Source organism: Miniopterus natalensis, chromosome 10 (assembly GCF_054644295.1).
Source record: "Miniopterus natalensis isolate mMinNat1 chromosome 10, mMinNat1.hap1, whole genome shotgun sequence".
Lineage (NCBI taxonomy): Eukaryota > Metazoa > Chordata > Mammalia > Chiroptera > Miniopteridae > Miniopterus > Miniopterus natalensis.
The window spans coordinates 42252745-42279357 of record NC_142090.1 but is presented as its reverse complement, the minus strand read 5'-3'; the positions used below and the strand labels follow the sequence as shown (position 1 = coordinate 42279357).

Below are 26613 nucleotides of genomic sequence, written 5' to 3'. Positions count from 1 at the left end.
AAATTAGTTAAGACCATCACTTACTTGAATATGTGCCTCTAGTAATACTTTACACTTATACTAAGCTCAAAAGAAATTAATATTGTTATCATTTGTGCTTCTGAAATAGTACCCCTAAAATAATATGCATAAATAAAATTGTAGTCTAAAACTTATAAAGGGTTACATCAAGTGACAGGTTAACATAAGTTCTGAAAATTATTAGCTTTTATAATTTATGTTTGATTATGACTTTGCATCAAAATTCTGTACTCAAAATGTGAAATATAGTTGGTTGGATGATTTTATATTTTAACTCAATATACTACTGGTTACTGACATTTTAGTCCAGAAAGTCAGATATTATTTTTATAAGTTACTCTATACCTCTATATATTAAAATACAGATTTGCATGAATTAGCAAGAGTTTTTTGGGTTTTTAAGTTTCCTCAAAATTATACACAGGGTGATTTACATAAAAGGTTCCAGATGGGCCTCATATACTCCTTTCCCCTAAATTTTCATTTTTTTACTTGAAAAATTCTGCTTAAATAAAATCAACTGATATATTCTTTTAAACCACTTCAATATGGCTATTTATTAATATGATATTAAATTTCTATTTTCTCCTTCCACAAGAATCAAAAGGGTGTGGTCACAAAATAAATCATTCATAGAGTGATTATTGTTCCAAGCTTTGTGGCGTTTTACTTTAACGTATGTCTTTTTTCTTCCAATTTTTATAACATAAGTTTGCTCACTATAAAGTTTAGTGAGCATTTTAATTACAAAATGTGAAATATTTATCCTCTGTCTATTTCTGTGGGAAAAAACTCCAAATATCCCTAAATCATATTGACTTGTGAATATAAGTTTCTATCAAGAACATGAACAAAATAATTTAAACCAAACTAGTGCTCTATGCCATTTATCATTTTAAATGAATAATTGTCCTGTTCATTTGAAATCTCACAGAATAATCACACCTACACAAATTATGGTAGGGCAAATTAAAGCAATGTTTATTTCCCACCTACTCACAACATTTTTAAATGAAATCTTAAAACACTGGGATAAAAGTAGTTTTACATACCGGGTAGTTTTATTATACAAAAATATGATATGTCTCAAATAATAAGCTTGAAAAACCCAAATGAAGAGGATGTTTTTAGTATAAGAAATAATTCTGAACTATATAGGAGTAAATCCCATATAGTTATTTCTTCAAAGGGAGAACCCAATTTCCTTTTACATTGAAATAATGCAACCTTGATGTTTCCTAATTCTACGTTTTCCATTAATAGTTTACAAACTTAAAAATGAAGTACAAAATAAAAAAGGTGTTTTGTTGTTGTTGTTTTACAAAGAACACATGTTTTATACGTCATTTAAATTGCCAAGTAATCAAATAGCTTATTCTGCTTCAATTTCTAGGGAAAAAAAGCAGCTGCTCCAAAAGAATGTGTTTTTCTCCCATTCTGGAAATCAACATGCAGCCTGAATCTAACATTACAGTTCGAGATGACATTGATGACATCAACACCAATATGTACCAACCACTATCATATCCATTAAGCTTTCAAGCGTCTCTCACCGGATTTCTCATGTTAGAAATTGTGTTGGGACTTGGCAGCAACCTCACCGTACTGGTACTTTACTGCATGAAATCCAACTTAATCAACTCTGTCAGTAACATTATTACAATGAATCTTCATGTACTTGATGTAATAATTTGTGTGGGATGTATTCCTCTAACTATAGTTATCCTTCTGCTTTCACTGGAAAGTAACACTGCTCTCATCTGCTGTTTCCATGAGGCCTGTGTATCTTTTGCAAGTGTCTCAACAGCGATCAACGTTTTTGCTATCACTTTGGACAGATATGACATCTCTGTAAAACCTGCAAACCGAATTCTGACAATGGGCAGAGCTGTAATGCTAATGATATCCATTTGGATTTTTTCATTTTTCTCTTTCCTGATTCCCTTCATTGAGGTAAATTTTTTCAGTCTTCAAAGTGGAAATACATGGGAAAACAAGACACTTTTGTGTGTCAGTACAAATGAATACTACACTGAACTGGGAATGTATTACCACCTGCTTGTACAGATTCCAATATTCTTTTTCACTGTCATAGTAATGTTAATTACATACACCAAAATACTTCAGGCTCTTAATATTCGAATAGGCACCAGATTTTCAACAGGACAGAAGAAGAAAGCAAGGAAAAAAAAGACTATTTCTCTAACCACACAACATGAGACTACAGACATGTCACAAAGCAGTGGTGGGAGAAATGTAGTCTTTGGTGTAAGAACTTCAGTCTCTGTAATAATTGCCCTCCGGAGAGCTGTGAAACGACACCGTGAACGAAGAGAAAGGCAAAAAAGAGTCTTCAGAATGTCTTTATTGATTATTTCTACATTTCTTCTCTGCTGGACACCAATTTCTGTTTTAAATACCACCATTTTATGTTTAGGCCCAAGTGACCTTTTAGTAAAATTAAGGTTGTGTTTTCTAGTCATGGCTTATGGAACAACTATATTTCACCCTCTACTATATGCATTCACGAGACAAAAATTTCAAAAGGTCTTGAAAAGTAAAATGAAAAAACGAGTTGTTTCCATAGTAGAAGCTGACCCCATTCCTAATAATGCAGTAATTCACAACTCTTGGATAGATCCTAAAAGAAACAAAAAAATTACCTTTGAAGATAGTGAAATAAGAGAAAAATGTTTAGTACCTCAGGTTGTCACAGATTAAGGAAAAGTCTAAGTTTCACCAAATCCACATTCAGAAGTTTTAAATTTAAATTGTAAAAAGTGAAGTTACTGCCAAATATAAGAAAAACATTTTAAGTATTAGTTATGTTGTAAATTTTCAATGTACATGTCCAGATTAGATTAGGTCATATATATTCAATTTCTTCATAACTTAATGTATTTGTTGCATGGCAGTTTGTTAAAGTAATATCATGTATATTTTGTCAATAGTATGTCCATCAGAAGATATTCATGTAAGTCATATTTTCTAAATAATAAATACATAGCCTTAAAACAGTCTATAATTTAATAATATAACTGACACAGGTATCCTTGCTATTGATGCTTTTATAAAGTATACTGTTTCTAAGACACAAACTATAGACATATTTATATAATGGCAACTGGAACAGCATTTTAACATAAGATCCAAAATGACGGCTCCAAACAATCAAAACAACCCAGAATTTTCTGTACCACTATATGGTTTTCTGGTATAATCAACTTGCTATAATATTTGATGCACCAAAAATAACGAACCATGTACAGAACTTTATCCTTTTTCAAATGTAGAGACTACAGGGTTTATCAGAATTTTAATATTCAAGAACCAAAAACAAATAACCTTTATATGCACACCAAGAGAGGGAAACTTTTAAATTCAAGTTTATTGTGAAAAAGAGACTGACTTTCTAAAACAAGGGCATTATACCTATACTATACAACTGAACTGACAATAAAGAATAGGAAGAAAACTAAACCACCAGCTTCTTTCTTCCTTTCTCACTTTGCTTCAGCCTAAGCCAAATGCTTAGAATTTATAATAGAGTCCGCTAGCAAAAACAGTGTATTAAAAAAACTTTATTCAAGTTGGCCTTTTTATGTAATAGAAATTAACTATTAAAATTTGAATACAAGGGAGAAAAAAGACTATATTATTGTAGAAAACCTTAACAAAGCCAACTATGTCTAATTTTAGATACATAGCAACTTTAGCGTTATACAATTTACACAATGTTTCTACCCTATCATAGCTCCCAAATGTTTCAAAATACAGTTCTATTTCCACTCTGAAAATTGTTACAGTGGCAATAAACCTTGTCAATTTGTTTTACTCTCACCACTTAATTTAACTTCAAGCATTTTGTCTCCAATCCTCAATTAATGTTGGAAAACCGTGAAATTACTAATCCTACCTATAGATAGATATCAGGTTTGAAAATTCTTATCAAATATTTTCCAACTGTAATAATCTATCCATGAGTGCTAAGTATCACCATATCAGAAAAATAGCAATAAATTACTTAAAGTGGGCAAATACTTGCTACCTTATAACTGGTTAACTGGACAACTTTTTATTGTATTTTTTTAATACTGTATTCACTAAATCAAGTAGCAATTCATTTTTAATTATATCAAACAATTCATTAATATATCACTTTTATGTAAATAAATGAGGTTCATTCAGTTGAGCTTACCGAATACCCTAATCCTTAGGAAAATAAGCACCCTAATCCTTGGGAAAATGAGCACTGTGCAATAGCTTGAATTCCCTGAGGTTGCAACAAATTTAATAGTGACTTGCTTCTGATAATAATGCTCACAATGTCAAATCTCAGCAAAGTCAAAATTACCTTCTTTCCTACTTATTTTCTACTCTTTTACAGGATTAAAGAAATGCTTCAATTTAACAAAATGTAGCATAAGACTTATTTTTTTGAAACCCTGAAGGCAAATTAAGAATTTAAAGACAAAGATATAAAGAAAATTTTTATTTGATAAATATATTTGGTGTAGAATATCTGATAATATATTAATTTTAAAAATTTTAAACTAATTTTATAGTTGGACCTTCAAGCATAAATTAAAATTTTAATATGGTGTTATAATCTTAATTAAAAATTAGACTATTTTTAGAGCTTTCATATTAAGAGAAAACCTTTTGTTTTAAATATTTTTAATCTTTAAGTCTATATGCATGTCAAAGAACTCAGTTAAAACACATTTTTCTAATATATTTGCCTAAACTGATTTCAAGCGCTCTTGTTCTCCGTAATAAGTAATCTATCGAAATAAGAAATAAATGGCAAATATTATAATGTTGCCCTCTAAACTGTTATTATTTCTATACTTGATATTGAAACAATTAACAAGCATTTCTGCCCGCCTGTAGTGATCTTTCCGGTATACAAAAGCATACCCACTGATTTATAATACAGAAAAATAATACTTACCAGACAACTTCTAATAGCTTTTTAATATTAAATAGTATGTAATATGTCAATCAAAATAATATTTATAAGTTCAGCTTTTAAAAGAAGACACACATATGTTTGCAATTACTGACCTCAACTTAAATGAGGGCTTTCAACACCATGTATAAATTTTTTAACTTCAAATAACTTTACCAAAGTAAAATTCATGGTAATTTTTCATGTTAGCCAACTACTACCCAACAGATGTTTAACCTATTATAAAAATTGAATTATTTACAACTATTTTTTTTAAATTGGAATTCATAATAATTCTGTAATTCTCACTCATCATAAGTCAATTTTTAGGTATGTGGTCTATTTTTTAATACCCCAAATAAAATTACAGCCAAATCTCAGTTCTTTGGACATTAAAAATGAAACTCATTTAACTGAGATTAGACTTAAAAGTGAAAACCTAAAAGTATAAGAAAACAAGTGCTTAGTAGCACTTTAGTCAACATAGTAATTTCAAGACTACTTTCTAAAGTCAATAAAACTTTTGGTTTTCTTACGTTTTATTATTGTATATTTAAGTAAGCTTTGTAATGCAATTAACACTTTAATTCTTACAATGTAGAAGGCATTATGGCAAATACTCATATTCATATGAAATAGACTCATTACCCTCAGAGCTTAAAATCTAGAGTCAAGGTAATAAGCATTACAATATCTACAAAAAAGGCAGAATGTGATAAATACTACAAAAAATAATAAAGTTCTTAACAGACTTAAGACAAAAGAAATTACGTTAGGTATAAAAAGAATATAAACAGTCCTGGCTGGTGTGGCTCAGATGGTTGGGCATCATCCCATGCACCAAAAGTGGGTTCGGTTCCTGGTCAGGGCACTTACCCAGGTTTTGGGCTTGATCCCTAGTGGGGGACATGCAGGAGGCAGCCGACTGATGTTGCACTCTCACATTAATGTTTCTCTCTCTCTAAAAATCAATAAGCTACTTTTTAAAAAACAAAACAAAATATAAACAAAAGCACTATTGAGGGAAGCTACTGAAGCATATTCTGGAAATGGTAAATTGTTTTTTTTTAGAAGTAACACAGTGGTGAGAAGTTTACCTTGTAAGTTAAATTGGGCCCGAAAGGCAGAGGCCATTAATGCCAGCAGAGAAATCAGAGCAGGGGAATGATACCATGAGTAATGAGCTACACAAATAATAATAATAATAATAATAAACAGGAACATGTACAAAAGTTGACTGAGTAAGACAGTAATGCAAAGCTGAGAAACCAGGTGGTTGCTGGATAAGCCACAGAAGACGGGAAGCTGTTGCCATCACCTGGATAGGTAATGAAGTCCTGGTAGTAGTTCTACAAAGGAGCATATATAGATGTGACAGGCAATGTGAAGGCAGAATCAATAGGGAATGCCAACTGACTAGAAACACAACTAGAATAAGAGATTTAAGAATTTTAAAGGACCGCCATAAAAAAACACACAAAAAAACACAACAAAATGTAAGAAACAAGATTATCCTCAATGATCTAAGAATTTTTAAAAATTTTTTAAAATATGTTTTTACTGATTTGAGAGACAGAGAGATGAAGGGAGAGGGAGAGAGATAGAAACACCGATGAACAACTAATGGCTGCCTCCTGCATGTCCCCTGCTGGGGAACCAGCCTGAAACCTGGCCATGTGCCCTGACCAGGAATCGAACTAGTGACCTCTTAATTCATGGGTCAACTCTCAACCACTGAGACACACTGGCCAGCTGATCTAAGAAATTTTAAATTATGTTTTGTATAAAGTACATGGATAACAAGGGCAAAGACAGAAAAACCATTTCTGGAAAAGCAGAAAAATCAATTAAGTAAAATCAATATTATCCAAGAATGTTCTAGTTATTAGAAAATACTAAAAATAAAAATTTTGAACTGATGTTTTAAACTACTATATATTTTGCATATTGGTTTATTCAGTTTTCCATTAAACACATATTTTCTTCTTCAGTAATTTTTTTAATTATAAAAAATTATAAACACAATGGAAAAATTCCAAGGTATATAAAGTAAAAAATATAAGTATCATCCTTTGCTTTTTTTCTAATAATTTATTATAAATATCCATTCAACTCATTATATACATATTCCCTTCATTTTTTAATAGCTTTATAAAAATAATTTTAGAATATTAAAAACCATATAGCAATAGTTCTAAAAAGTAATATTGATAAGATATCAAATACTTAAACCCTTTTCTATTAAAATAAGTAGCTTCAAGCTACATTTCCAGACATCTTTTTAAAGGTAAGAAAGGTAAATTGACAAACTGTGAAGCACATTATTTTTCTAAATGGTGAGAAGTAAGGGAAGAAGCGTAAAATAATGTATTTCTTTTCTCCCTTTCCCCTAAATAAGATGAGAAATAAAAAACTAAAGGAAACTTTTGAAGCCTATTTTCTTTACACCTCAGAGATGGCCTCTTACATGTACTCCTGAATGTAAGCCTCCTATGGAATTGCTGTAAACTCACAGAAAACTAACCATGAGATTAATTAATAATAAATGTTAGGGGGAAAAGGAGCTCAGATCATATTATAAAAGAGAAAATTAAACCTAGATAAGGCAGGAAAAAGATCTAAAATACTCAGAGATTCTAATCTATTATAGAAATACAAAGAGAACACAGAATTGTAGGTTACAGTTCACAGAAGAAAACTAATTTGAAGACTGACTTTTTAGGAAAAGATGGCCAACGTCACTAATCATCAGAGAAATGCAAAGTAAAACCCAATGAGATATCAGCTCACACCTGTCAGAATGGCTATCATCATAAGTCAACAAACAAAAAGTGTTGGCAAGCTTGTGGAAAAAAGAGAATCTGTTGTGGGAATGCAGATTGGTGCAGCTGTTCTGGAAATCAGTATGGAGTTTTCTCAAAAAATTAAAAATGGAACTGCCTTATGACCCAGCAATTTCACTTCTCAGAAAATATCTAAAGAAACCTGAAAAATTAATTCGAAAGAATATATACACCCCTATGTCCACTGCATTGCTATTTACAATAGCCAAGATTTGGAATCAGCCAAAGTGCTCATCAGCAGATGACTGGATAAAAAAAGCTATGGTACACTGACACAATGGAATACTACTCAGCTATAAAAAAAGGAAATCTTACCTTTTTCGACAGTATGGATGGACCTGGAGATTATTATGCTAAGTGAAATAAGCCAGTCAAAGAAAGAAAAATATCACATGATCTCATTTACATATGGAATCTAATGAACAAAATAAACTAACAAACAAAATAGAAACAGAATCTTAGATACATAGAACAGACTGACAGCTGTCAGAGGGAAGTGGAGTTGTGGTGAGTGAAAAAGGTGAAGGGATTAAGCAAAAAAACAAAACAAAGCAAAGCAAAACAAAAAAACAGACATAGACAATAGTATGGTGATTGCCAGAGGGAAAGGGAGGTGAGGGAAGGTGGAAGAGGGCAAAGGGGGGGATAAATGGTGGCAATAAGGGACTTGACTTTGGGTGGTGAGCATGTGATGCAGTATGTAGATGATGTATTGTAGAGTTGTACACTTGAAACCTGTATGATTTATTACCCAATGTCACCCCAATAAATTCAATTAAAAATAAATAAATAAATAAATTTTTAATGGGGGAAAAAGCATTCAAAACAATGAAAAAAAAATTTTTTTTAAAAAAAAAAGAAACCGTGGCTGACAGACTGGACAGATTAGTAATACAGGGTGTCCTCAAAAAATGTATACACACTTTAACAGCTGATAGCTCAATTTTGAAAATGAAATGAATTTTAATAAACACTGCTTTTATAATTATTCAAAGTGTATATATATGTTTTCTGGGACACTATATAATAACATATATTGCACCATAAGAAGTAGAATATTAGAATATTACAACTAACAAACTTTTGGAATAGAATGACATTGAAATGTAAAAACAAATCGAAAATTGGGCTCATCACTAATATGAAAGCTATCACCTTTGAAAGAATTTACATTTTTGCAGGAGAAAAAGAGCTGAGCAAACAAACACAATAACATCTCTCCCCTTGTTCATGATAAAATAACGTAAAATAATCCTATGAATCTACCCTTCTATTCACTCATTTTTTACAGACCTCTATAAGATATATCCATGGCTTTCAAGTATGACAGCTTTGTACTACCACCATCAAGTAGTAAAAAGTGCTGTCAATCCTGTCACTGCCACTGATATTAACTCCAAACTACTATCAAACCCTGAAGCATCAAGTAAGATAAAGGAGAACCTAGTCTGTCTGCCACTGAAGTCATTTTCCTAACCCTTTTTCCATGAAAGAGACACACCATATATTTCTGAGGAGCATTAAGTAAGGCAGGCTATCAAAGCACATCACCAATTTTTTAGGATGAAAACAAAAAGGAGCAAGAGAATATAAGGTTATGGGGAACTGTTTTCTACTCAGACAGTTACGGACATACAATATTAATAAAATATGGCAAATGAAAAAATTTTAATTCAACCTAAAAATATTTAAATGTTAATGCTAACAAATGAGTTGTACGCTTGAAACCTGTATGGTTTGACCAATGTCACCCTAATACATATATGTCATATATATATCATATATATCAATCATTAATATTACACACAATTCCATATGTCATATACTATATATTAAGTGGTATGCTGTATACTGATTGAGAAGAACCAAAGATACATATTTCATTCTCATATTGTTAAATGCCTTAGGGGAGGTTGAAATGAAAAATTCAAGCCCGGATGGGCATAGCTCAGCGGTTGAGCATCGACCTAGGATCCAGGAGATCACGGTTCGATTTCCCGTGAGGGCAAATGCCCGGGTTGTGGGCTTGATCCCCAGTTGGGGATGTGTAGGAGGCAGTCAATCAATGACTCTCTCTCATCATTGATGTTTCTCTCTCTCTCCCTCTCCCTTCCTCTCTCTGAAATCAATAAAGATATAATTAAAAAAAAAAAAAGATATCACCTAAAAAAAAAAAGAAAAATTCAAATCTACAGTTTATACTTTTTCTTCCCAATTCTAAATAACTGTAGTCTTTCTTGTAATGTTGCATTTTTTCCAATTACTACTTCTTATAAGCAACAAAATGCCAGCAGACTTAGCTGCCTAACTTTATTGTCTTTAACCCATACAATAACAGCCTGTAATACTAATGTAAACTTTGATAATGCTTCCCCAAAAGTGCCTGATACATACTAACAATCAGTAAATATTAGTGAAATTGAAATGAACATATTGTATCTTGTTTAGGGGAATGTTTCTCAAAATGCATCACACCTATATTAGAATCCTCTATGGTGCTTGTTTGAAATTCCAATTTCTGGGTTCCACCTTAGACTTAATGAATCAGAATCTCTGTAGTTGCAGTCCTGAATAATAGTTTTAATAAGTACTCTCAGGTGATTTGTATGCAAAAGCTTAAGAATCACTACTTTATATACTAGGACATAGACTATGTATCAAAGTGACAGACATTCAAGTAACTAATAAATGAAAAGGTATACAGCTCTGAACTCGATTCAGGCCATAGTGCTTTCTTAAAGACAAAATTTTTAAGCTTACTTCATTTTAACTAATAAAATTTTAGCTGGGTTATACATACTATAATCCAGCAGGACATTGGCTTATTAAGGACTAAAATTTTAGTTTTTTAAAAGAAGTTTTCTAGGTAAAAAGTTCCCTTTAAAAATCATACACCACAACAACCTTACTGAAAAGGAAACCAGAAATTTTTATATGACAAAAAGCCACCAAGCATGAAACATGACACCAGAAGGTATTATTTACTTTTACTTCACTCAGCCAAAATAATCAGTCAATTATAAAATTTCACAATTTATTGTAATCAAAAGGTAAGTACAATACTAGCACATTTTGCTCATTTCAATATAAAACTTTTATTAAAGCATAATACTATACACAGATAAGACATAAATTTTCAGGGAAAACACTAAACTATATTTTGCATATCTTTTGAACAGATGTCACTGAAGTTAGGTAGATGGTTTGAGTCAAACATTTTCCCTTTGTTATTGTAATTTCCTTTGTACCATCAACACAATTTTGTGAATATTCAGCTACTCTTGATAATTTATGACAACTTTAATTTCCTATTCTGTTGTATAACAGTTTAAGTAACACTGACATTCGGTAAATACCTCAAATGACACTGAGTAAACACTACCCTGGGGACATTTCTTATTAACCCTTTCACTAAGAATTTTTTCCAACAATACTGATATTATCATCTTTGGTAATAACTCTTTTGCTTTTTAGCATTTTTATTCATTGAATCATACAACCAAGCCATAAAAGCTAGCATTATTAAAATGGATTGCTAGGGAACACAATTTAAATACATAAAGATAAGAGTTCAGGTGATTAGATATAGACACCTTACAGAAAAACACTTTCCAAATAATATATTCCAACATTGGGTAATAAAACTCTGGCACTGGGTTTCTTGGAGTCCCATAAGTCCTCTGAAATTGTGCAAAATTTAATGGGTATGTGTGGATTTTTTCTCTGGAGCAAACATCTACAGATCAGTAAGATCCTCAAAAGAGTATGTAACACAAAATTAAAACTAATACTATTCTTAGTGTTAAGAAAAAGTAAGAAAGAGAAAGCAAAATTGGTAAATGTTACATATAATTTTATTGATTCATATTCTGCCTTACTCAAAAGATAAAACAATTTTTAAATGCATATAATTTTAGCTAAAATTAAATGAGAAAATAAGTAATAAAATCAGAATACGAAAGTTGAAAAGAATGAAAAGCTTAGAATTAACCTGGTATGACATGAAAATGCAAAATGCTTATCATTAAGTCCTACATTCTTACAAGAAGTGAGTCAAAACCGTCCCTATATTTTCTATTAGGTAATATAGAGAAAAAAAAGGGTTGACTGCAGGACTTTTAGCATCAATAAAATAGAAATCCTCTAGCTGTTCAGTAGAAGTACAAACTATTCTTAATACTGAGACCAGAGACCACTGTCTTTCATGGATCTTCTCAAAAAGTGTATAATGTGTAAACAATGTTTCTACAACTTGTTTGTTATGTCAACATACAAAAATGGCCATGACAACCTTACAGAAAAGACAACAAAAAATCTTTATATGATTACAATTTTCCTCACTGTACAATTATGGCAAAGTAAAGGGAAATTTAATAAAAATAATTATATGGGAATGAATAACATAATGTCCAGATACAAAATCCTATTCTGGTTTAATCCAAAAACAGATTCTAGAATAGTAAAACAGTGGATCTCAATCATTTTGAAAGCATTTAAGGGGTTCATCAGACTCCTTGGAAAAGAGATATGGCACTTCCAACTGGACAGATGTTCTTAAAAACAAACAAACAAAAGGCCCCCAGGTAATTATGATTCACTAACTTATCTCTTCCTGGACAACCCCACCTTCAGAGATTTACTAGTCAAGAGAAATGAATGGACTAATTAGCCTTCAGAAAAATCTTCCATAGATATTATCTCTCAACAAAATTCAGGGGGGAAAAATTGCCAGGAAAATGGTTAAATGCAAAATCACAAACTTGAATAGCCACATGAGCTGAGGGAAAGACTAATATTCACAGACTGACACTCCACTCTTGCATAAAAGTGGCTGTTAGCAAATTCTAATATGACAAGTTAAAAGCCTGAAATTTTCATCAACCAATTCTACAATAATCTACTTTGCCTGATAGTTCTGACTGATCCTCATTAAAACATCTTTCTACTGATATTTCAAAGATACAGTTAGAACAGATACAATAAGAGCTAAAAGAACTGTGCTTTCAACTACACGGTAAAAGACACCATATAAATATTTTATCGCTGTTGTAAATATAAGAAATAAAACAGGAGCACCTTTTACTTTTAAATATAGTATTCTATCATACCATTTATATTAATAAATATACTAACTGGTTCTATAACACATAAACATTTCTAAAAACATATGAATAGCATATGTCACAGGACCTACTAGGCAGATACACAAAACATCCAGACAAAACTGTCAAGTAGCAATAACCATAAAATCCTAGTTACTATCATAAACAAGTCTGTTATCTTAAAAGCATTTTAAAAAATCATAAAAGCACTTTTAAATGGCCCCTAATAATAGCACTTAGCCCTCACTTGCCCAAATTTGAACATTACATAAAAGGTTTGAGTTGTATGCACTTACAGAAGCAGTGGCAATAAGACAAATATGTCAACATCAATGTCACAAGGCAAAATATAACTACAATAAGAGTACAAACGAAGAGCAATGGGGCTCAAAGGAAAAGAAGCACATGTACCTGGAAAAACTGTAGACAGGAAATGGCAACTGAAATGAACTTTACTGAAGGATGAGACTGGCTGATGGCACCTAGGTAACAACAGAATATCAGGCAGAGACACAAGCATGAGCAATTACAGAGAAGCAAGAAAACAAAGTCTCCAGACCAGGGACTAATTCAATTTGGCTGGTGTACAGACTATGAATATGGAAGCAGGGATAGGTAAAGCTGGAAAATAGGTAATAATCCTATTCTGACAGGCAAAAAAAATTTTAATTTAAACCCAAAGCCCAGTGAAAGTCTTTCTAGATTTGAGCGCATCTAAAATATATACACTTATACTTTATTTCTATCTCATAGTTTAGGCCCCCAATACCTAGATCATTATGTTAGCCTCTGACCTAACCTCTCCACCTCAATCTCTCTCAATTTCCATTTTCCACATCCTAAAGTACAGTCCCGCTAATTTTCATCCCCTGATCACAGTAGATCTCACATCAGATACTTTTCATTGAGACTTAATATATAATATTAGAAAATCATTAGAATCCAAATATTAGTAATAGTGCCATCTCTGTTTTTCAAATGTAGAATTAGAGACAACCTACAAGTTACACAAAGACAGCCTTGAAAAAATTTCAGTGAAAAAAATGAATATGTCTAATTCTATTTTCCTATTAAAAACTATAAAAAAGAAAATGCTGGAAAAATCTAGCTGTAAAGTAAAAAATAATTAAATGCAACAAAAACAAAATACTTAACCCCAAAATTTAAAAAGAAAAGTAAGAATAGACAACTGAGATATAATAGAAAATCCATAAAAAATTCAAGCAAATAAAGGAATGTACTATGAAATAATGGAATATTTTAAATGTGAGGTGAAGAGATAAATTAGTCATTAAGTGATATTGGGGAAATAACTAAACATTGGCAAAATAAAGTCAACTGCTTACTACCACCAAAGCCAGTGAATTACAAATCCAGAAAGCACAATTCACATAATATTTCATGTGAAAGTGAATGGCACTTCCAGGTGTTGTGAAATGTGGTAATTAAAGGTGTTTAAGTTATACCAAAATAAACTGCAGATGGATAAAATTAAAAACAAAAATATTTGACAAGTATGTAGATGAATATTTTTGTAATACTGTAGTGGAGAACCAAAGTAATGCATTAAGAAAAAGATTAACAAGCATAACTATAAAACTTTAAAAAATAAAATAGGATAAAACCAACCATAAAAGAAACTTAGCCTATATATTAACACAAATGTACCTCTATTATATAAAGAACAGTTACCAACACTGCAGCAGGAAAATGGGCCAAGAACAAACACAGGTAGTCCGCCAATGAAAAACAAACGACAAACACAAAACAATTCAACCACAGTCAGCAAAGACAAAATGCAAATTAGAACAAATTATAAAACACATTAATATACCATTTTTCACAATATATGACTAGCAAATAATTTTTAAAATACTAATGCCTACTAATTATGACTAAGTTGCAGGTATGCTCTTTCACATTGGTACTGAAAATAAATTTCACTTTGAAATATTAAGCAAAATCTTAAACATAACCTTTGACCAAGAAACTTCAAAAATGTGTCCTAAGAAAACAATATTGTGGAGATTAAACATGGTGGCAGACTAAGTGGAAGCTAAACTTTCACTCTCCTGGGACCAAACTGGAATTACAACTAAAATACAGAAAAACCATCCAGAATAATCAACTACAACTGAAGACAAATTGGAGAGTACCCTCATAACCAAGGAGGAAAAGTGGAGACCACATTGAGACTGATAGGAAGTGCAGAGGCGCAAAAGGGCTGGCTGGGCTCCCACAGGCAGCAGCTGAAGGTCTGGAGGGATTATCTCAGATGTGGTGGGTTCCCACTGAGGACTCAGGGGTCTAAACTCCAGGCTGAGCTTCCCAGGGAAGAGCACCAGAACTGAGAAAGATGCTCACATAACAACTGGCTGTGAAAAGCAGCAGGGTTTCTGTCTGCCAGGGAGAAATGGCTGGAACTGCAGGCACCCTCTTAAAGAGTCAATGCACAAAGTTTCGTGTGCAGCCACTCATCTTGGGCACCAGCAGAGGGAGAGCAGAGTGGACTGGAGATGTGTGAGGAGAATCTAGGGTTGTGGGCTCTGCTGATGGAGCTCAGAGAGCACCCTTCTGGATTCCTGTCCTAAGTCTTCCTCCATACCGCAGAGACAGACATTCACCTACTGAGCAGCTTTTGCCAGAGGGGAAAGCAATTGCCCCACCCTGCGGGAAAACCTCTCACCCTACCCAGAGGAGTTTCTATAACCTAATGCTCGTTAATAGACTGATAACAACCAGCCACCCCACCCTGTTGAGTTTCTACAGACAGAGGCTCATTAAAATAATCAGATTAATCAGCCTGAGGTCACAGGCAGACTTCAGAGAGCTTTGAGTCTTTCCATGATCTGCTTCTGGACCTGGGCCTTGACAAAGCAGACTTTGGTGTGCATCTTGGTCCTGCCCAAATGCACTCAGCCCCAACAGAGAAGACCTCAAGCCATGGGGTATTGATAGCTCCAAACAGGGTACTCAAGGCCAGTCACAAAGAGTGTCTGACGTTGGCGTGCACCAGAGACCCTCCAAAAAGACTGAGAATCCTAGAAGGCCTACCTAATACATAGAAACAAACCCAAATAGGCAGAAAAAATGGGGAGAGAGAAAAATCAACCCCAAATGAAAGAATAAGAGAAGTCTCCAGAAGAGATAAATGAAAGGGAGATAAGCAATCTATCGGATATGGAGTTCAGAATATTGATAGTAAGGATGCTCAAGAGCATGAAAAAAGATATGGAAACTATGAAGGAAATTAAAAATGTCATAACAGAAATAAAGAATACATTGGAAGGAATAAACCGCAGATTAGAGGAAGCTGAGGATGGGATCAGTGAATTAAAAGACAGAGTAGAAAAATTCACTTAATCAGAGATCCAAAGAGAAAAGAACAATTAAAAAACAGGAGGAGAGTCTAAGGGAGCTGCGGGACAACATGAAATATTACAAGTCACATCATAGGAGTGCCAGAAAAGGTCAAAAGTAAGCAAGGGTTAGAGAACTGGTTTAAAGAAATAATGGCAGAAAACTTCCCTAATCTGGTCAAGGAAAAAGGCACACAAGTTCAGGAGGCACAGAGAGTCCCAAGCAAGAAGAATCCAAAGAGGCCCATGCCCAGGCACATCATAATTAAAACGCCAAAAATTCAAGACAAAGAAAGAATCTTAAAGGGAGCAAGAGAAAAGCAATCTGTTACCTACAAAGGAGCTCCCATAAGCCTGTAAGCTGACTTCTCATCAGAAACTCTACAGGCCAGAAGGGAATGGCATGAAGTATTCAAGGTAATGCAAAACAAGGATTTGAAACAAAGACTGCTCTATCCAGCAAAGCTATCATTCAAAATAGATGGTGAAATAAAGAGCTTTCCAGACAAAAAAAGGCTAAAGGAGTTTATCACCACCAAATCATCATTGCAGGAAATGTTAAAGGGACTGCTGTAATAAAAAGAAATAGGGATAAAAAATTAAAACGGTAATAAATAAGGACTTATCAATAATAATCTTAAGGACTTTAACGGAGAGATCAACAGCAATACAGTCATGGTCATGGACTTGAACACCCCACTGACTTCACTGGATAGATCTTCCAGACAAAAAGTCAACACAGAAAAAGTGACGAAATGGCACACTAGATCAGATGGATTTAATTGATATTTATAAAACATTTCACCCCAAAGCTGCAGAATATACATTCCTCTCAAGTGCACATGGGTCATGCTCAAAGATAGACTACATGTTAGGACACAAGACCAGTCTCCACAAGTTCAAGAAGACTGAAATCAGGTCAAGCACCTCAGGTCACAAGGGCATGAAATTAGATATCAACTACAGTAACAACACTAAAAAACATTCAAACACATGAAGGCTAAATAACATGTTATTAAACAATGAATGGGTTACCAATAAGATCAAGAAAGAAACCAAAAACTTCCTGGAAACAAATGAAAATGAACACACAACAACCCAAAATCTATGGGACAGAGCAAAAGCAGTCCTAAGAAGGAAGTTCATAGCACTGTAGGCCTACCTGTAAAAACAAGAAAGCTTTTTAGTAAACTCTCTAACCCTACAACTTAAAGAATTAGAAAGCTCCCCTGTGAAGCCATCCAGACCAGCGCTTTTGTTTGCTCGAAATTTTTTTATTACCTTCGATTACATCAGTTGTTATTAGCCTATTCATGTTTTCTGATTCTTCCTGATTCAGTTTTACATGATCTCACTCATATGTGGAATCTAATAAACAAAATAGACTGAGGAACAAAACAGATCCACAGACATAGAAGCATGGTACAGACTGATGAATCTCAGTGGGAAGGCAGGGGTAGGGGAGTGGGTGAGGAGAGATTAATCAAAGAACTTATATGCATAACCTATGGACACAGACAATAGTGTGGAGAAGGCCTGGGGGGGGGCAGATGCAGGATGGAGGGGATCAAAGGGGAAAAAAAGGGGAGATATCTGTAATACTTTAAAAAATTAAGATAAAGTTTTAAAAAATTTGCAAAAATGTATATTCAAGTATGATCATCAAAGGATAATTACACTAGTAAAAAAAAAAAAAAAAAAGGCGAAATACTTAAAATAGTAGACTATTTACATAAATTACCAGAAAGTTTTCAGCTGAATATTATCCAGCCATTAAAATGATACAGATCTATGTTTATTAACATGGAAAGATGCCCATAATGTAATGTTAAGAACAAAATAATGTGAATAGAGTAATCTATAGGCAAATAGTTAGGAGGTTAGTTTCCCAAAATTAATTTCTAGGTGATACCTACCTACATTTTCTAGTTTTCAGCAATTAATATATACCTGAATTTTCTAGTTCTCACAATAAACATATATTAGTATAATTTTACAAATTAAAGAAATTATTTTATTAAACCACTGATAGTAGTCTGATAGTAATACTTAATTTCTAAAATAACACAGAATTGAGCTGATTATTCTAAACCTATTTATTAAAAAATAAAAAGATATAGAATATGGCAGGTCTTATCAAAATTCCTTTCTCAGCTGCAATCAGGACCTAATAATAATCATCAAACATAAGTGTAAAATCATATTATTAAATGAAACTTATACAAGTAAAATGGAGTTTTTAAAAGTCAAATTAATTGATCACTTAGATATAATATTTAAAGGAGACATTTTCCTCACAAAGGTACTGTCCAGATTGAGACTAATTTGTTAAAATCCAGCTTTTGTTTTTCTCTTTAGTTTAATGTCTTTATTTATGTACATGCTTTATAAAACACTCATTCCTCTGTCATATTTTGCAGAGGTTTAAAAAAATGAAAACATATTATTATTACCTATTTTTTTGGTTTATTTTAAACCAAGAGTAGTAGATAGCATTTTTCTCATTTCTTCCTTCTGCATTCAAAACTATGTATTTTCCCCAAAGTTAAAATGTTAAATACCTGAAACATAACATTTCCATTTAACATACCCTGAACAACTCCATTAACACAGTACATTCATTGTGATTTCTCCAGCCTTTGGAATATTCTTTCAGTAAGTTTTCCTCTGTTATCTTATATTTTAATTAGGTCAAGGTATCAAAACTACAGGGGTAAAAATTCATTAAGCTGTACACTTACAGTATGTGCAAAATTTTTATACTTCAATAAAATGTTAAAACTAAAACTGCAGGGGCTATTTAAATGATGCCTGTTTAATGTCCTTAAATGTTCTCTAGAATACATTTAAGTAACCAGAAGCAAATTACAAACCCTTGACTAAAATATAGTTTTAATTTCTTGTAATCTTCAAAAGGAAATCATTTATATCCCAAACCAATCTCATATCTCAGCTGAGATAAATGTTGGTTCAAAAGAAAAATGCAAGCAGCATCAATGGAAGAGGGAAGGTGCCAATAATGTAAGTTATATAGGTCATTCAATTTTAACTGATAAATAATATTGTCACAGCCCCTACTCCAAATTTACGAAAGTCCCAATTCACACAATACTTCTGTCTCACTGAACTCTGATTCTCATTAGCACCTCTCCACCAGAATACAAGTGAAGGACATAATAAGTGCAGGAACTCTCCTGGGCATGCTACTTAATCTCATCCAAACTCCGCTTCCCCATCTGTAAAATGATGACATGTACCTCAAGGGGCTACTGTAAAGCTTCAATTAGATAAAACATATACCATGTTTAGTACAGTATTTGCCACACAGCAATAAATGGCAGTTTTTATCATTTTCCTGAAATTTCATTTTTAAAAATTTTGACAAATGTATTTTCAATTCAATTATGTAATGTAATTTTTAAAAAAGGAATCTAGTTCCTGAAAAAAAGTACAATTCTTTCCTGTACCAGTAGGAATTTGAGACTTGATATTCACTTTTCTCAAATGGTTTTTATTCCCCTCCAGTGCCCATCTTTAACTTGCTGGCGAGGATATGGAGAAAAGTGAACCCTAGTACACTGCTGGTAGGAATGCAGACTGGTGCAGCCACTATGGAAAACAGTATGAAAGTTCCTCAAAAAATTAAAAATGGAATTTCCATTTGACCCAGTGATCCTACTTCTAGGAATATATCCTCAGAATCTCGAAACACCACTCAGAAAGAATATATGCACCCCTATGTTCATAGCAGCACTATTTACAATAGCTAAGATCTGGAAGTAGCCCAAGTGCCCAACAGTAGATGAGTGGGTAAAAATGCTGTGGCAGATTTACACCATGGAGTACTATGGGGCTGTAAAAAAGAAGGATCTCTTACCCTTTGGGACAGTATGGATGGACCTGGAAAACACTATGCTAAGCGAAATAAGCCAGTCAGAGAAAGACAAGTATCACACAATCTCACTCATGAGGAATCTAAGGAACAGAATAGATTGTCGGACAAGATAGGACCACAGACATGGAAGCAAGGAACAGACCAGCAGATCTCAGAGGGAAAGCAAAAAGGAGGGTGGGAAGATATTAACCAAATAACTTATAAGCATATATAAACAGTCCATGGACACAAACAATGGACAGGTGGGGGCCTGGAGTGGAGTGGGAGATGGGTGGAGGGGGGTAAGGGAGGGAAATGGGGGACATCTGTAATACTCTCAACAAAAAAGAGGGAGGGAGGGAGGGAAGCATTATTTGGGGGATCTATTATATACTAGGCAAGGTCAAAGGCAATCTATAAACCTGTTCTCATTAAATCTACCCAACAGCCCTTTGAAATCTGAGAGAGCAGTTAACTTGTTGAAATTCACAGTTAGCAAGAGGAAAGAAAATTGTATTTAAAATCAAGGTGTAGGTGGTTTCAAAGCCTATGATCTCATTTCTCTTAATTACAAAGTACATAGCAGAAATAATTATGATATTTTATGTTATAATCTTGTGATGTTTTGAAGTCTCTAAAGTGTTAGTAAAGTGAATATTACTTTGATGAAAGAAAAGTTTATGAATACTGTGTTCTGGTTGTTACATTAAAATAACTAGCCTCCATATGCCCATTCACAAGATTTATTTAAGTCGTTTACCCTCAGTAGAAGTCTTTCCAGTTACTTTTTTTTTCTTCAGTTTTTATTTTCATTGCCACAATTTAATTCACTCTAAAGTGTCAATTTTATTACTTAGTTTTAGGTGGAAAGTCTCTTTTAGGTGGCTATGGTTAAGTATCATCAAACCTTATAAAAAATAAAGAAATAAACTACCTTCTCTCTGTCCTCTACCCTCTACCCCGCAACTACTACAATTCAGTATTTTTGGAGAAAACCAAGCAGAGGTTACTTCTCTCCTTTATTTTCCAAAGAAGAGATCATCATCTTGGGTAGCCTTCCATCCTGGAAGAGTAACTGGATCAAGCTGGAGGATCTAGGTCATCACACAACACTAAAACACTTTTTATTTTATTATAATTTATCTTTATTGTTGAAAATATTACAAATGTCCCCTTTCCCCCCCTCATTGATCCCCTCCAGACAGATTAGCTATAAATTTAGGGGGAGAAATCCTAAAAGCAACAGAGCTACAGAAGGAATGAGACCCAAATCCTTAGTTTACCACTAAAATTCACATGCAGGAGGGGAGAGATGAAGGGTTTCAGTGTAAAGCAAGCAAAAACCACATGAGAGTATGGCCTTAAAAGTCTGGTAATAAATGGATGTTTACTGCTTTTTAGACTGATGGCATTCCCAAAACAGTGCATAGTTCAAACAGCAGAAAGCTAGGGCCTTACAAAATTATTATTTTTTTAATTGATTTCAGAGAAAAGAAGGGAGAGGGAGTGAGAGACAGAAATAGCAATGATGAGAAAGTGACTACCTTCTGCACCCCTCCCCACTGGGGATCAAGACCACTACCCGGGCATGTGCCCTGACCGGGAATCAAACCGTGACCTCCTGGTTCATAGGTTGACGCTCAACCACAGAGCCATGCCGGTTGGGCAGGCCTTACAAATTTGAGGTGTCAGAGGACAGGGTGTCAGAGGACAGGGTTCATGGATGAGGGAGCAGCTGCAAATTTAGAGAGGAAGCTCTGAAAGAAAAAAAATGTACTGAGAGGTAAGGCCCATAATCTTAGTATCAACTCTGCCCAAATTCTTAGTGACAGCTAACTATAGAGGTACAGGGAAAATCTCTCAGGCATTAGCTTACAAAAGCAATAGCTGTAAGCTGAAAGAACTGAGCAAAGACAAAGACTAACAGAAGAAATAATGTGTAGTTTGAGACCAGACAAGTTAACTGCCACTACAACAACAACAAAGCAATTCTTATAGAACATCATAGAATCTAGAATGACTAAAATGTAAATCAAGCAGAACTAGCCAAAAAAAGTCCATAGTCAAAGTAAAATGGAATACACAAAAGTATTTGATTAACAAAAGAAAGTACAAAATTCCAACAAAGGAAAGCCCATTCTTTCTACCAAACATTTAAAGAAGAATTAATACCAAAATTTCTGACTCTTCCAAAAAAAAATGAAGAGGAGGCAACACTTCCTAACTCATTATATTAGGTCAACATTACCCTGATACCAAAGCCAGGCAAAGACACATCACAAAAAAACAACAGGCCAGTGTCCATTATAAATATAGATACAAAAATCCTCAACAATATACTAGCAAACTGAACACAGCAGGACATTAAGCACCATGACTAAGTGGGATTTACTCCCTGGAATGCAAGGATGGTTCATCATCCTGGAAAACCAATCAATATAATACACCACATTAACAGAATGAAGAGGGGGAAAAACACATAATCATCTCAATTGATGAAAAACCATTTGACAAAATTCAACACCCTTTCACGATCAAAACAATAAATTAGAAATCGAAGAGAACTTCCTCTGCATAATAAAGACCATACATAAAAAAAGAAACCACAGCTAATATCATACTTAACGATGAAAGACTTAAAGCTTTTCCCTGAGATCAAGAACAAGAAAAGAACTACTTCTGTTCAACATAGTAGTGGAAGTTATAGACTGTGCAATTAGGCAAGAAAAAAAAAAGGCATTCAACAGGAGATCGAGGTTTATTCCTGGTCAGGGCACATGCCCGGGTTGCAGGCTCAATCCCCAGTGGGGGGGTGCGGGAGGCAGCCAGTCAATGACTCTCTCGTCATTGATGTTTCTCTCTCTCCCTCTCCCTTCCTCTCTCTGAAATCAATAAAGATATATTTTTTTAAAAAAGGCATTCAAAATGGAAAGAAGTAAATTATCTGTTCCCAGATGATAAGATCTTGTATACAGAAGGCCTTAAGAAGATATACACACATAAAGTTAGAGCTAAAAAAATGCATTCAACAAAGTTGCAGGATATAAAATTGACGCACACACAAAAAATCGGTCATATTTCTATACACCAGCAATGAACAGTTCAAAAACAAAATTATGAAAACAATCTGATTTATAATAGTATCAAAAACAATAAAATACTTAGGAATAAATTTAGCTAAGGAGGTTGAAAGCATTGCACACTGAAAACTAAAAAAGACTGCCAAAAGAAATTAAAGGTCTAAATAAATGTTCATAAATCAGTTGATTTAATGCTTTAAGGTGACAATACTACTTAACGTGATTTAAAGATCTGACACAATCCCTGTCTATATTGAAATGGCACTTTTCTATAGAAACAGAAAAACCTGAGGACTTCCAGTCAAGATGGTCACGTAGGTAAACGTGGTACTTGAATCTTCCCACAACAACATCAAAAACACAACTAAACTACAGAACAACCTTCCTGCAGAACAGCCTGAAATCTAGCTGAATGTAAGTCCTACAACTAAAGATTTAAAGAAAAAGGCGCATTAAGACTGGTAGGAGGGGTGGAGACGGGGAACCGGTTGATCTCACACCCGTGTTGTGGTTTAAAATCAGGAGAGAGATCTTGGCTGCAGAGGTCCCCCCAGAGGAACAAGGAGGGGTCCCAGCCCCACACCAGGCCCCCCAACCAAGGGTTCCAGTGCCAGGAAGACAAGTCCCCGTAACTTCTTGCTGTAAAAGCCATCAAGGGATTGTGGCTGAGAGGGAGGCTGCTGGAGTCCCAGGCAGTTCCTCTTAAGGGCCTGCATATGGACTTACTTGGACTCTCTCCCTCTGAGCTACAGTGGCAGCTTTCTGCCAGACAAGTGCTGGCAGAGGCCATTGTTCCCTTTCTTAGGCGCCCCCCCTTCCCCACAGAGCCAACAGGAAGGCACTTATATCCGAGTCTCCATCAACCAGGCTCACACTGTTTGCCCCACCCTGATGATTCCGAGATCCAAACTGTGGGCCCATCCAATCCCTTTCCACTGGCTTTTCTGTACAACTGGCCTATCTTGCCTCATGCTTTGGATTTTTCTTTTTTTTTTTCTTTTCTTTTTTACCCTCAGCCAAGGATCTGTTTAATTTATTTTAGAGACCTCCCCTAAAAACCTAGCCTTTAAAATCCCTCAAAAGGAAGGTCCCAAAGAGCACTCTCCCTACCTGGAGCACACCCATCCTTTCCACCTTCTCACTCCCTCTCTCCTTCCCCCATGGGCATGTATCTTAACCAAGGCAGCTATTGGCAGCGACACCTCCTCCCAGGCAAACCCCCTGAAACTGTTCCCAGTTTCATTGACTTCTTAGTGAGTCAAAACAGCCCAGCCTTGGCTCATTTCCCCACCTAGTCCCTCTCCTGTTACTCTAGGCCCTTCCTTGTTTCACAGTCCCCAGCCTTAATAAGCATCCTCTAAAATTCACCTGGACTTCTGTTGTGACATTTTTCCTACATGAAGTCAAGAACCCACGCACTACCGGGAAGCCCTAGGCAGACCCACTAAGGGCCAGGTCCCCTTTCCGGTAACATTATGACTCCAACTGTTGGCCATATCCCATGACTATCTGATGACCATGAGTCAGCACAAACTACCCACTGTTCTTACCTTACAACCCCACTTGCTGACCACTGAGTCAACTGACAGTTGAAAGTCCAATTGTCTCCATCACTCAGAAAATGAATGATGTAAGTATATGATTTTCTTCCCCTAGCAACCCAACCCTTTGCTCCTTGTAACTTTCATCTTTAAAACTTTTACATTATTTTTCCCACCTCAGAGCAAGTCTTTGGTTCATGCCAGGCTATGTTCTCTGATTTGCAAATCATATCAGAATAAAACTCTATTTTAATTCCTCAGAAGTGTCCTGTGGAACTTTTGTTTACAAAGTTAAACTACTTACCACTCTTAGAAGAACTCACAGGGAGAAGTAATGTCCTAGATTTGGCAATAATTTATTTTTTTTAATTGATTTGAGAGAGAGAGATTTTTTGATCCACTTATTTTATGCATTCATTGGTTGATTCTTATATGTGCCCTGACCGATGATTAAACCTACAACCTTGTCATATCAGGGCGATGCTCTGACCAACTGAGACACTGGGCCAGGGGGCAATAGTTTAAGTGTTACACCAAAAGCACAGGGAACAAAAGAAAAAACAGATTAAGTTGGACTTCATCAAAATAAAAACTTCTGCACCAAAGGATACTATCAAAAGACTGAAAAGGCAACTCATAGACTGTGAGAAAATATTTGTTAATCATATATCTGATGAGAAACTAGTATTCAGAAGATATTTAGAATTCAACAACTACACAGAACCACCAACCCATTTTTAAAATGGGCAAAGAACTTGAAAAGACATTTCTTTAAGTAAATATACAAATAAGCACAAGCAAACATGTTCAACATCATTAGTCATTAGGGAAATGCAAATCAAAACCATGGGATGCTATTTCATCCCCATGAGTGTGAAAATTATTTTTTAGAAATGGAAAATAACAGGTGTTTATGAGGATGTGGAAAGACTGAAACCCTTGTGCATTGTTGGTGAACACATAAAATGGGCAGCTGCTGTGGAATACAGTTTGGCAGATTCTCAAAATGTTAAACATGGAATTACCACATGAGTCAGCAATTCCACACCTGGGTATATATATCCAAAAGAACTGTAAATGGAGACTCGGATAGTACTTTTACACCAATGTTCACAGTCAACAGCCAAAAGTATCACCAATGGATGAATAAACAAAATGTGGCATATACATACAATGCAATATTACTCAGCTATAAAAATGGAATGAAATTCTGATACATGCTACAACATAGATTAATCTAAAAAAATATGCTAAATGAAATAAGCCAGACACAAAAGGACAAATAGTGTATGATCCCACTTGTATAAAGTATCTATAATAGGCAAATTCATAGACACAGAAAATAGAACAGAAGTTACCAAGGAGTGAGGGAAGGGGACAGAGGGGAGTTATAGTTTGATGAAAGTAGAGTTTCTTTATGAGATGATAAAAGGTTCTGGAAATAGATAGTGTGGTGATACAACATTGTGAATGTACTTAATGACACTATGTTTTACACTTAAAAATTGTTTTTAAAAAAGGCCAAAAAAAAAAAGCAGGAAAAACAAGAACAAAAGAAAAAAGATGACAAATACAGAATATATTAGAAAAATGGCAAACTTAATCCAACCATATCAATAATTAGTAAAAACATAAATGAATTAAATACTCCAAATAAAAGACTAAAGAAAGCCCTCCTGATTCAAGTCAGCCCCAGACCTTGCACCTATGGTTCCAGGTTTTAGTCCATTGCTCAGCCCCTCAATTCCAGAACTCCATTCTAAAAGCTTCAAAATCTCCATCCCTGAGACCAACCCATTTTGGAGGATACTTCTCTCTCCCATCCTTCCAGCCCATGCCATT

General features: G+C 34.3%; 2 protein-coding genes across 2 annotated transcripts in view; one reads left to right on the top strand and one right to left on the bottom strand.

Moving 5' to 3' along the window:
* COG5 (component of oligomeric golgi complex 5) overlaps nt 1-26613 on the bottom strand; it is a 324959-nt gene that overhangs the window by 219831 nt on the left and 78515 nt on the right. The gene's annotated exons all lie outside the window — the stretch shown is intronic.
* GPR22 (G protein-coupled receptor 22) lies at nt 1441-2742 on the top strand. The gene has a single exon (XM_016204771.2). It carries the CDS (start codon nt 1441-1443, stop codon nt 2740-2742), a length of 1302 nt encoding a protein of 433 aa, XP_016060257.1.

Bases quoted from the DNA above. Each gene is read 5' to 3' on its own strand.
- GPR22 (XM_016204771.2), top strand. From the start codon at position 1,441: ATGTGTTTTTCTCCCATTCTGGAAATCAACATGCAGCCTGAATCTAAC.